Below are 12904 nucleotides of genomic sequence, written 5' to 3'. Positions count from 1 at the left end.
GCAGCCAGAGGATGCTGAAGTCTGAAATGAAGGCAGTATGTAGTCACGACAACATCTTAATTAAGCTGAAGGCCACGAAGAAAGACTATGCTGTGAAATACTGAGCAGTGTCTGCCGACAGGTCTGTCTAGAGCAAGGCATTCTTCTTCCAGCAGCTGCCCATTTGAACATGCTTATTGCACCTGTCAGCTCCTCAGCACCGTGCTCCCAGAGACCTTTTGCAGATCAACTTATAGGCAGTTCTGTGTTTTGGCCTTGGAAGCACAGTGCGGGAACGGGGGCCTGCTGAATGTGGCAGAGGTGGCCGGCAGCACAGCGCAGCACTACAGACGGCAGCACAGGGAGGGTTCCCTTTGCAGTGCTGGGAGGGCAGGGCAATAGTTTCCTATATGCAACTTGTCAAAGGCTGATTAGTTTGTTGTGCAAACAGGAGACTCCCTAATTTTCTGGTGGCACAATGTTTAATTGCCAAGACTGGAAATGACAAAGAGGTGGTTAAAGATTCTAACTACTACTTTCAGAACCATTTCTTCCAGATTTGCATTAGTAATTACATTACATACATGGAGAAGTAACAGGACAGTTCCAGTGGGAATATGGCAATTTCTTCCAAAATGTATTGGTACAACCAGGTAGGCTTGACAGCCAAAACTCACCTCACCTACTACAAGCAGGCTGAAAGCCGCTGAGAGCTTCATTTTCACGACTACTGAGAAAGTGTTAGGTGTCTGAGACCACGGTGCAACCCCTCATGTCACCCTCCTTCCTACCTCTCTCTTCCTCAGCACCCCATCCTGCTCTCACCACAAGAATTCAGACTGAGGCAATACCAGAATTAGAAAGCAAGAGACTGTTGATAATGGCTTTTGTTTCCCTCTGCCAGTACCAGGAACCTTCCATTATGCTGAGAGCCAAGAGAGGGAGCCAGCAGCTTGTCCACACGCTGGCAGCGCCTGCTCTGAGCAGAGGAACCAGAGCCGCATCCCTGCGCTGCCGGCCCTGGGGTCCCCTCGCCTGTCCTGGTGGCCGCCCAGCACCACAGCCCACGTGGCTCCACGCGCCCCACAGGAGCAAACCCACGCTCCCCCCGTACCCATCACCCCCAGGGCTGCGGGACCCCAGGGCAGCAAACCACAACCTGGAAGAGCAATTAGGGGCGGCAGTGCCGAAGCATTAATAAGTTTCCTGTTGCCATGGCACTGCAGCGCGACACTAACATTGCAGCAGAGATAAAAGGGGCTGGCTGCAGACTACACCCGACGTAACAGGAAACTTCTGAATGGTTTCCACTGTGCGCCTTGGGGTTAACCTACCTTGGTAATGTTTAAGCACGCAAAGGGAACTGTCGCAGCACCTAATCACAGCTGCTGGAAAGGCTGCAGCAGTCAGGAGTTATGCATGAAGATCGCTGCCAATGCACAGGATGTTTCATATGACAAGAGCCTTTCTTCAGAAACGTCTCACAGCTGCAATAGCCATTACAGCACGCGTATGCACAACTTGTCTAACAACGTGCCTGGAGGAGAATGTTTGCCGTTTGGGGGTGTACAGTTACGTATTTTGAAATGTGCTTCTATAAACACGCAGAGGACTAACACTATGCTCAGTTGTCCAAGTGTGTTTTATACTTTGCCTGTAATTATCTGGTAAAACATTCAGGATCTTTGCAAAATAGGTCTTCTTTCCAGGCTGGTTATGCTACAAGCAGAGGCAGTCCATGGGAAGTCCTAGAAGCAGGGTCATCCCCAGTAACAGTCATGTAGAACTGCTGCCACTGTTGGTGCGTTTGATGCTTTATTGGGAGTGAAGCAACAGCTTTCCCATCCTCTCTGTAGGATGGTCTCATGTGAACACAAGAACATGCTTTCCCTTACATTTCTAAATCTATTAGGGCAGGAAAGTAACAAGAAAAACGAGTACTGACAAGAATTATGCCATTGTTATATTCCATCTATTTAGGAACCTGAAGCTGCAGTTTCAGTCAGAGATTACCTTTTAAATAACCCTTTGATTATGGTACATGAATTAATGCCATGTTCCCATGTTAGAAGTGTCACTCACTATTAACAGAAGGGACCTGTGAATGGCACATTTTTGCCATCTTCTCTTCTCTGATTATGCACAAGCAAGTACCTATTGTACAACCCACTGCTGCTTTTCCTGGGTTTCCAAACCATCCTGAAAATCTGCTTCAGCCAAATGAAGGGGCTGTGCCTTCATTAGGTTTTGCAGAGCCAGTGTTAAAGCTAGTATTTTTTTTCCTCTTGCAGAAACGTCATAACCAAGAGAAAACTGCAGCTAAGTGTGTTTCTACCATGGCCATCACAGTACTCGTGCAGGTATCAGATTACTCAAAAATAATAATCTTATGGAAAACATTGCACTCCAGCACTACTTTTCTGAAGTACAGAATGAGACAATCCCATAAGAGAACAAGCAGGTGAAATGCACTGTTGTGCCAGAGCTGCACGCAGCATTTGCCTTTAGTTTGCAGAAACAAAAGTCCTTTTGCAGTGCTTTGTAAACAGCTCCCAGACAGCTGGAACCAGCATTACCAGCAGTGACAGACTCCAAGAGATGCAATGCTGTAAAGCATCCCTACCGCTCGCTCCCAGGCATGTGTTCACCCTGGGCCCTGAGAAACACACTCTACTCCTTTTCAGAGCACTCATCTTCCAAGAAATCAAGCACTCAAAGGCAAGACCTCCTCAGAAGAGCAGAGCTGTCAGGGACAGCTCAGCAGGGACCCCAGTTCCAAAATGAACCCACCGTGTGGTCCTGAAGCACAGTAACAGAGCACCTGTACCTGCGTGGGCAGAGGCATGGGCTTGAGCCTCACCACTCTATTAAACAAACATCTTTCCTACAGACTAAGTGAGAATTAAAAATAGAAAAAACATTCACTAGCAGTTTTATTTATTTATTTATTTATTCCTCCCCACACCGGCATCTGGAAACGCATCGGTTCCAGGAATTGCATGCTGGCCTGGACTGGCTAACATTAGGTCACAGCTAGCGAGAACGGGTGTGCACATTCAAGCACCAGGTTTTTAGAAGTAAAGTAGAATCCCCCACATCCTAACATCAAATTTCAAGTTCACCTGTTAATAACAGCAATGTTAGGGTATGTTGAGTGTAGCAAAGAATTGCATGTATGATAACTCATCCTTGCAATGCTAGATGAAGCCTCCTGCTAACTGTGCAGAGATGTCACCTTTTACAACCCACCTGTGAAGACCAAGAAAAAGATGAGAAGCAGTTTGTGCCAGTGTTGCTTTCCACCAGATCTCTCATCTAGAGCCCCCATGGGCAGCAGCATCCCTCCCTGAGGTCTGCAGTCTCCGCTGTGATGAGTAACGTTTGCCACCAGCAATACTCGTGCCTGTGCGTTTTCTGGAGTCCCTTTGCGCCCCTCATGCTCTTGACAATTAAATGGCACTGACAGAAAAGCTGGAAGCATATTTCCCAGATACCACACGTCTGGCTATTTATTTATGCAAACAGGGCTGCTTTACCTGGTTACACTTCTGATTAGAGGTGCAGAGAAACCATTGTGTGTGCCAGCTTACCTGATATAGCATACAAATTTGAGTGCTGGTGCTCCAAGTCCAGGCGAGTGCTGTGACTTTTGCCTCGAAAGCTAGCAGGAAGAGTTAGTGAGATGTGCCTGGAGAAGAGAAATAGGGAAATCAAGATGATGTTTTTACAGACCAAAAGACACTACTAGTACTATCAGCTCATTCTTGCCTTACAGTTGTGCTCAGGTTAAGCTGCCAACATCAGTTTTAACATTTCTAAGAGATGGAGTGGATCTCAAGTAACGGTGAGGAGACAGTGGTGGTGATTCCACCATCACAGCTCAGTGCAGTTCAGCTGCTTGCATCTGCTTCTCAGTCCAGCTGTGAGCAGGACAGGGCCTCTACCTTGGCACAAGCCCCCTCCACCCCACTGAACGTCAAACTGAGCCAACAATCAAAGTACTACAGAGCATCTGCCTGCAAGGTGGGCTCCTGAGCAGGACACAGCCTCAAAACACCCCTACAGTGACTGGTGAGCACAAGCCTCCCCCTGCGAGCAAAAGGCACCTTGAGTGCACCCGGTGGGACTTGGCTGTGGTTCCTTCAAGGCAGAGGACACTATTAGTGAGTGCTTTGGATTGATCTGTATCAAAAACTAAGTACATTCATAAATAAAACCTTTAAAATCTCAATGGGTCTGCCCCAAACTTAACCAAGGCATGCTGCACGCTACCCTGCTCTCCGATGCAGAGGAGGATGCACAAACTGAGCTTTCCTCCACTGGCCACAGAGGAAAGGAAAGCCAAACGTCACCCCTTGCCTCTCCCTAAATGCAGCAGCAAGAGTGCCCTGCCTACCAACAGCTCTCTGCACAGCCTTTCCTGCAGCAGACATTTTTTACATCTTTTGTTAAATCTTCTTTGTGCTAGCTATAAATAGGAGAAAAACCAGGAACTCATAGAAGTGAAGCTGAAACTACTTTCAGTGGCTCAGAGGTCATTATAAGGAAAACGCAGCACACAGTGAGCCTGGACAGAGGCTTGAAGAAGAGACAGACAACCTTCCCAGAAACGACTCGGTATTGGAGAGATGGAGGTGACAACAAGTGCGGCTCTTGGGGCCAGAAAGGTGGTCACACCCCATGTCGCTGGAACATGGAGCCTTGACACCAGCCCCCCCAGTCCTGAGGAGGATGGGACCCAACCAGTCTTGGGACACGGCACAAGCAGCGAACACCAGCCCCACACTGCGCACCAAACCTCATTGCGCTGGCAGGACACGACCCAGCAGAACTGCCCAGACACCTGAGCTCCGATTTGTGAGGTCACGACACATTTTTCTGTATCCCAACCCACGCCACAGGGCATTGGTACTGGCAGCCCGCAGATTCTTATGCTTTGATGAGAGATCCCAGCTTCTCCCTTCTAATTCAAATTTGTATTTTTTCTAATACTGATCTCAAGTCTACTTGAATTCCTGTAAAACGTTCTCATTAATCTTCTGGACCCCATTGCCATACGTAATGAAGATGCTCCCTCTCCGTAGAGGGACTTATTCTACCATGAAAACAAAGGCAACAGCTACCATTTCACAAAGGCAAAGCTGCCCGGACATGGCGAGATGCTTGGTATGCCCTTAGGCCAGAAAACAAGGCAGCCTTTTTTGCAGCTACGGTATTAGTCATGGGCAACAAAGAACCCTCTGTATTCTCCAGTATAGCACCAGATCCATTTTCTTAGCTAGCAGGTTTTATCTATTGAGCAGATCATCTGGAAATTATCTGCCTTTAAAAACAGGACACATTTTGTGAAGAGCTACATATTTTTAGATCTTGATGCAGCTGATGGTGAACAGCATGGATAAAATAAGAAAAAGCAAACATCAGTTTGAATTTGCTTGTGCTTCCTGGAGCTATTTCTAACAACAACAAAAAAAAGATGGTGTGAAAATATTTTCAAATTTGGCTAACAGTTTTCTGTTTAAAACACAATCCATATGAGACTCTTCTGGCCAGCACAGGCAGGTTTGTCATGAACACACTTTAAAACAGGAGACCACTGCCTGTAGGCATTACACACATTTCATTTGTTCTTAGCAGTATCCAAAAATACTTTGAGGCATCAAAACAGCTAACAAAGATTTTTGAATTTCTCTTACTTGCACTGCAGACTGTTTTCTTCATACCTAAACAAAACAGCAGAAAATGCTTTGGAAGTAAACAAAGCAGGTCTATTTTAAAAGGCCCATTTCTGAGCAGAGTACTTTAAAAGTTTATTCCATCTTCTGCTGTGAGAAGCTAAATCTTTTCCGTATGTACAGTTCTTTTCAGCACGCCACCACCAAGCCCAGAGAGACCACCACACGCTGCTGAAGCCGGTCACGCACATCGCATCGACCTGGAGGACTGGAAAGGACAGCTCCACAGGTAGTTCACAGAGGTATTGTGTAAGCAAAATTACAGAGCTGTCAGTTCCACAAACAAACACCACAGCCTTCCAACAAAGCTCTGAAATCTCACTTTGCAAAAGACATCCCAGACCAAGTCCCTGGGCGCTACCACGTCTGCATGGCAGCTCACGGCAGCACCAGGTTTCACAGCCGCCGTATGTTGAAGTGGTGCACACATTCCACGCGCGTAATTAAAATGAATCACTCGCAGCCTGATGGACTCTGACCATATACACACAAATACGGCAGCAGAAGTTCACATATCCAGACCTTGCTTCCTAACTCGACATAATATCCTATTTGCTTTTCATTCCAGATGTATCAATGTGAAAGTACATACCAAAATACCCCCTCACAGCTGGGGAGAAGTACAAGCACCACAGGTAGGCGCGTGCTTTGGCGCTTGTTGGTGGGCAGGCAGCTCTGCAGCTGCTCTCACAGGGCTCTCCACGCCACAAGTGCCCTCCCCACCCACGGCAGGTCACCTTCCAACGCCGCATCCTGAGTGAAGGTGCTTGAAAGCAACGTAAAATGCCGTTGTTTCTATGTCTCCACTTCTTTTGCCACCTTCTCTTCTCTGAGGTAGGACAAACAGGTATTTCATCCTTTCTACCAGGCTGCACTGTGTAGCGCTAGGTCTCTCCAAGGAGAACATTTAGCTGTAAGACCACAAGATAGAGGGTAACGACTGCTAGAATGAGATCAGTTCTTCCCCTCCCCCTTTCTCTTTTAAGAGTGTGACATGGTAGGGAAATATGGGAAAGAAAGTCTAATTTATTTTAAATTAATGCAAACTTTAGCCAGGATCAATATAACTTATACCTAGTCAGTTGATTGCATAATGCATTTTCCTTATGCGTTGTGAAAGCCAAATCATTTTACATTGTAGAAGACAAAAAAAAGAAAGAGAGGCTGCCATTGAAAAGCAAGAAAATCCCAATTACGAAGTCCCCAAGTTCCTAAACACATATCGTGAAAGTATGTGCAGCTCTGTGGCATATGGCAAATCAATTACTAGTTTAAATTTTAAAACAAAAACATGGTAAATGTGTTGCAGAAATAATCAAGAACAACGGTTTGGTTTAGATTACAGCGGCCACTAGAGTTTTGAATACAATTAATCATCATTCCAGGCGATGGGAAGCCATATTGACACTTATTCCTAATTTGAATATTTAATTAGGGTGAAGTTCTTCATCAAATTATCACAGAACTGGGAGGAAAGCCTGAAAGATTTAAACAATTACTACTTTAACCCCTCACCAACTGCTCACCTGTGGGCACAGGAATCTCTTCCCCGTTCTGCAAAGTAAGAACGTGCTCACACAATACAAAAAGACAATATTTACAAGACGTAACAACGCACTGCAAAAGGTACCTGCACGTCTGGCATCCCACAGGCTGCTGACGACCCATGCTCTCTGACCTTTGTCAGAGCAGATCTTTCAGACCGGATCCCTGTCTTACCAAGTGTTGTTTCTGGGGTGGTGGTTTGTTTTTTGCTGCTGTTGTTTTTTGTTGGTTTGTTGTTTTTGTTTTTTAAATTAACTGAAGAACATGTCCAGAATCACTGACCAGGTCTGCATGCTGAGGGACAAAGCCCTGCTCCAAGGGGCACAGACCCCGAGCCAGCGGCCGGCCAGTGCAGGGGGGGCCCCCCGGGAGCAGGGGGAGCCCCCCGGGCCGGCCCTGGGATTGCCCCGGAGCCGCGCGCCTCTCCGCAGACACCCTCCTTCCGCCCTGCCTCGGATCCTTACGTGCTGTATTAATCCATATACAAAAATCTCTTTTAATGAGGAGTGATATAGTTATGAACTCTCTAGGGCCGTAATTAGAGCAAACTAATTGAAGTTGTGTTTTGACACACTTTCCAAATTCACGGGTACTGCATGACATATTCACAACACTACTGCCGCACAGCCATGGCGACAGCAAAATCATTAGGCTAATAACGCTTATTTGCATTCTTATCATGCCAGCAGCATGCCATTAAATACTGCTTCAACCGGTGCTCGTTTACTCTGAAAGTTTCCACTGAAAGATATTAACAGTAATTATTAGTTCTTTAGTGGAATCTCTAATGTTAAGGAACGGCAACTCACATTAACTATCCTCATGCCAATTATTTTCCTTCTGAATTGTCAAAAAAGTAGGTTTTTTCCTCCCCACTTAATTCAAGCGACGAGGCGGGTTTGGTGCCGTCTGTCCCTCAGGGAGGGGGGAAGCCTGCCCCGGTGAGGGTTAGGCAGGATTTCAGGCCCGTTCCCACCAAAGCTGAAGTAAAAAAAACATTGTTTCAGCATGGGTTAAGAGATAGAACATCACAAAATAATATTTTTCTCCATCTTATTATAAATTTCCAGACAATTTAGGATGAAACAGCCACATTACCATAATTCAGGACAGGGTAGATTTAATTACTCATTTAATTTTAGTTTTTCTTTTATTCATTAAATCTATGGAATGCATCTACATACAGCAGCAACAGAAGAAGGACATGAGAGAGAGAACCTTCAGATGCTAGCAAAAGAGGTTTGAGGTCTGCACACATTATGGTCACTTTTTGACTGTTTCTAGAGAGAAACTTGCATGAAACAGGCTCAGGAATGCCCAACAGTTCCAAATAAGTTATTAATAACTGTCTGCATGAAGGTGATGAACTGCTTTTGAAGTCAGGGAGCAAGTACTCATAAAAAGTAACAAAAGAGCATAAGGGGAAATGCCAGATATCAAAGGATGCTTCATAATTCATATAAAAATATCAGCAATGCATAGCAAAAGAACAATGGTAAGTTTTTAGTTTCCAACTGGATTAGACAAGCATTGTAGAGAAATCAGGCAAAACCTTAAAAGCTGCCCCACGTTGTCAAATATGTTAGAAAGCATATTGCATGCTACAGAACTGGATCTTCTCTGTTCTTTGATGTACCACCACCATGACTGCAATTTATTCTAAATGAAGAACAGTGCCACAGATACTGTAAAGTCTCACAGGAATATCCTGGAATAAAAAGAATCTTATCTTCCATAATCAATGGATTATGCAAAGATCACATGCCCCACGAAAAACTGAGGCTAGCATGATTAAACACATTCTAAGCTGCAGAAAGCTAAAAACACACCTACAAGAAGTTAACGTCAGGCTGTTCTTTTCAAGAAACATAATCTGACTTGAAAGCTTTGCCTACGGGCAGAGGAAAAAGCCCGTTTCGAAGAAATGAGCTGCTAGCATTTCGCTGACAGAAATCAGACGACCTCTCCATGACCACTCGCTTTACCAGAATGTATATTCCAAACTGTAGTTTACAGAAAATGGCACAGCAGATATCTATGGCTCCAGCAGTGTCCAGAATCCCATCTACAGTATTTATTCACAGTTCTTAACTTTTACTGTGCTCAGGCATTGCTATGCCAGAACACCTACCTCATACCCAAAAGAACTGCAGTGAAAAACAAAACTGCGAGGCAAGAATCACCTCGGGTAATGGACTTCATTCCAGACAATCTATTCTAATCGTGTAAACCAAATATTTAAATACTTTCTAAAACCTTACTGACCCTTTGCCTAAAACAAGCAACATATGGGCTTTGCAAGCATTTCATCTCATTCCAAACTACTAAAATATCCTGTTTCCCAAAAAATCAATGAGTGCTTATGGTGCCAGACTCAGATTTTATAAGAGACCAAACACATGAGAGAATGAAAAAGGGAGCAAGTGATTCTTTCCACTTTTAGATTTAAGCACTTCATTTTCCCAGCAGTGAAAAGGGAAAAAGGCCTGCCTGCAGCATCCTTACCCAATGCATCACGCAGAGGGTGCCGCTGCACAGCCCCCTCCTGGAATGACCACGCCTCGAAGACAAGGGAAAATGATGTTACGCTGCCCTGTCAGAAGGAAAGCACTCACCAGCTGAACGGAACAAGGCCCGATGATGCTAACAAGGGAGCATGATCTACGACAGACCAGCAACCCAAAATGTAAGGCTTAATGCAGAACGAAGCTCCTGCGGCTCCCTCTGTACAGGGATTAATTTAGAACAGAGAATTTAAGTAACTAGGATGGAACAGCTGCCAAACAATAGAAAAAGCCCAACAAGTTTAATTTACACTGCTTGAAAGTCTGAGCTGTAGCCCATTAAATTGTTATAGGCAGAGGACTGCATCAAAGAACTAAGACCTCATACTGTAAGCATGAAGTGCTTATGAAGTGGTTGTCTGAGATGAACAGCGCAGTGTCTCTGGAGGCTGTGGTGGGATGAGTGCAGCTTTCCACATCCTTCACTAGCTGCTCTCTGGAGTCAGGAGTTTTCAGATAATGAAGCAGTAGGGAAAAATTGCCAAACAGCAGAAATACTCCAAAAAGATAAATTACATACAGCACAGGTTTCCTGGGCTAGGTTTTTAAGTTCCATCAAATTAATCAGAGCGAAGCCCGAGATCACACGCTCGATGGAGAAGTGTCTCCGACCTGCGCATCATTGCCTGCATCACGCCGCCAGCCTGCCTGAGGCTGGCGCCACCACGGCAGAGCCTGCAGCTCTGGGGTGCTGCGGCACAGCCCCAGCACCTCCCTACAGAACCTACTGAGCAAATACTCCACATAAAGACTCATTTGGGAAGAGCACGTTGTCAGCGCTTTGCCAGTAATAAATAATGACAGTCCAAACACTTTACTAAAAGCAATAAACTCAAGAAGCGTTTTGGAAAATGGTGAAAGTGATTGATTTAAAGACAGAAATATCTGAACACAACCACATACACTTCAGGGTGAAAGCACAGATTACAAATCAACAGTGGCAGAGATCATATTAAATAGCAGACAACATAGATGTTTTAGGGAAAAAATGCTCAATTCCCCCACAGGGCTTATTTAACAACTAAGTACATAGCTTCTTTGAATGAATACCTTTGGCTCGGATATAACGACCCTACACTACACCCTAAAGAAGCATGCCTTGAGGAATATTACTATACCAGGAACAAGGCTCTAAAGAAAAACGATTCATGATTCTAAGGATATTGAAGCCTCTTCAGTCAGAGAACTCCCCAAAATTTTTCAACGCATCCTCAAATTCAGCTAAATCAAACTTTTCCTAACCAGTTAACTTCCCTCTTTCTCAACTGATGCAAGGAATTCTTGTGCCTGAATACCACTCATATTGTTTAAACATTTTTTCCTAATCATCGTTTTCTGCCACTAAAACATACTGGACTATGACCAATTTTTGCACGTCTTCATCCAGCTGAGCTGGATGCAAGCCATATGGTCAGCGTTGTTTCATAACAAATTCCTTATGTGAAACAGCCTCTGCATAAATGTATGCCAGCACTCCTTACCCACTCAAACAAACCATCAGGTTCAGACTTGCACAGCATACACACATCACATACACTTCAGCCTGAAAAGTTGTTTCTTACTGTAGGAATTCCAACTGATCCATGGAAAACACTTTTTCCAAGGTTCGACTGAGCATTTCAGTCTCATTTCAGTCTCCTTCAGTCTCATCCATAGCTACTGTGAAGCCCTTGTTCCATCCCAGCTCTTGTGCAATCCTTGGCCTCTTGTAGAATAAACCATATAAAAATTAAGAATATGTTGCTCTATTTCATGACATAAGTAATCTGAGCATTCAAACCATAGAAGCATTAAGGTTGGAAAAGACCTCCAAGGATCATCTGGTCCAACCCACCACCAAATGTCACCCACTAAAACATGTCCCTCAGCACCACGTCCAACCTCTCCTTAGGGACGGTGACGCCACCACATCCCTGGTCAGCCCGTTCCAGTGCCTGACTGCTCATTCTGAGTAGAAATTTCTCAATTCCCAACCTAAGCCTCCCCAGCATAAAGAATAGTCAATCTATTTTATTAGTTGTAAATTACTTTTACTTTATAGCTCTTTTGATGAAACATATTGAAAAATGAATCTCCATCAAGAACAAAGTACTCTGTAGAAAGGATCAAGCTGTCAGAGCTTTCACTGGCAGGTTTTTCAGAGTGGTTTCCAGTCAATCCAAAAAGATCCACCCCAACACACTCCTTATTTGATAAGTCTTTCATTCAGATGAGGGACTTTAATGGAAACCCAACCACTCTGCTAAAGCATCCTAGCCATCAGGCTACCAGCAGCGTTTGCCTCTGGTCCATGACAACTTCACGAAATCTTGGCTTTGCTCCTCACCAGAGGAGGAAAGTGAAACCTCAGAACCTTCTGCTCTACAGACTCTCCATGAAATCTCTTCGAAACATCTTAAAGAAAAAGTTAGGAGTTATGTCTAAATACCATCACTGCTGCTTAAAAAGCAGGGAAGGTAAAAGGCTTCCCACTTGCCTTCAGTTAACCCACCGTACAGAGCATGACTGGCTTATCGTCATACCGAGCGCAGGTCTCCAACACGCGGGTTTGCCGGTGCTGCTTTATTAGCTGCCACCTACTGCACATCATCAGCCTCCAGCAGAAAGCCACACACTGATCCCTCTCCAAGCTCACACAACAAAGTTCAGACAAGTCAATCTGAAAATCAGACTTCTCTGCCCAGAAAGGAAATCCTTGCATTCCTTAACATTAAATTCCACTGGGAGCAAAGGAACAGGAGCACATAATTTCCCCGTTCTTAGGCAAAGTAGCTAACCATTTAAAAAGTACATGGGAGAGTGGTGGGAATATTTACACATCCTGCTCTTATTTCAGGGGGTTATGCCAGGTAGTTCTCTCTCTGTGCAAAAGCCCTGCGCACCCGAGAAGAGGCAGGGATGGCACAGGAGCACCGGAGCCTTGTCCAGCTGGACCCCATCCAGCACCAGCAGCTCGGCACCTCGCTGCCACAGGACTTCCACCCCATGAGCTGCCCAGCGCCCTGACCCTGCTGCAGCCTTCCTGCTCTTCGGCTGGAGCAGGCCACGTGCCAGGTCGGCTGCTGCTTGTCTCCACAGACA

General features: G+C 45.2%; 1 protein-coding gene across 4 annotated transcripts in view; it reads right to left on the bottom strand.

The window, feature by feature from the left end:
* Positions 1-12904, bottom strand: part of MVB12B (multivesicular body subunit 12B) — a 62356-nt gene that overhangs the window by 28558 nt on the left and 20894 nt on the right. For all 4 annotated transcript variants that reach the window (XM_035341337.1, XM_035341338.1, XM_035341339.1 and 1 more), the window contains one exon: positions 3570-3667. In XM_035341337.1, coding sequence (XP_035197228.1) covers positions 3570-3667 — 98 coding nt within the window. The remainder of the gene's footprint in view (positions 1-3569; positions 3668-12904) is intronic.

This window comes from Oxyura jamaicensis, chromosome 17 (genome assembly GCF_011077185.1).
Source record: "Oxyura jamaicensis isolate SHBP4307 breed ruddy duck chromosome 17, BPBGC_Ojam_1.0, whole genome shotgun sequence".
Taxonomy (NCBI): domain Eukaryota; kingdom Metazoa; phylum Chordata; class Aves; order Anseriformes; family Anatidae; genus Oxyura; species Oxyura jamaicensis.
This window is presented reverse-complemented; position numbering and strand designations above follow the sequence as displayed.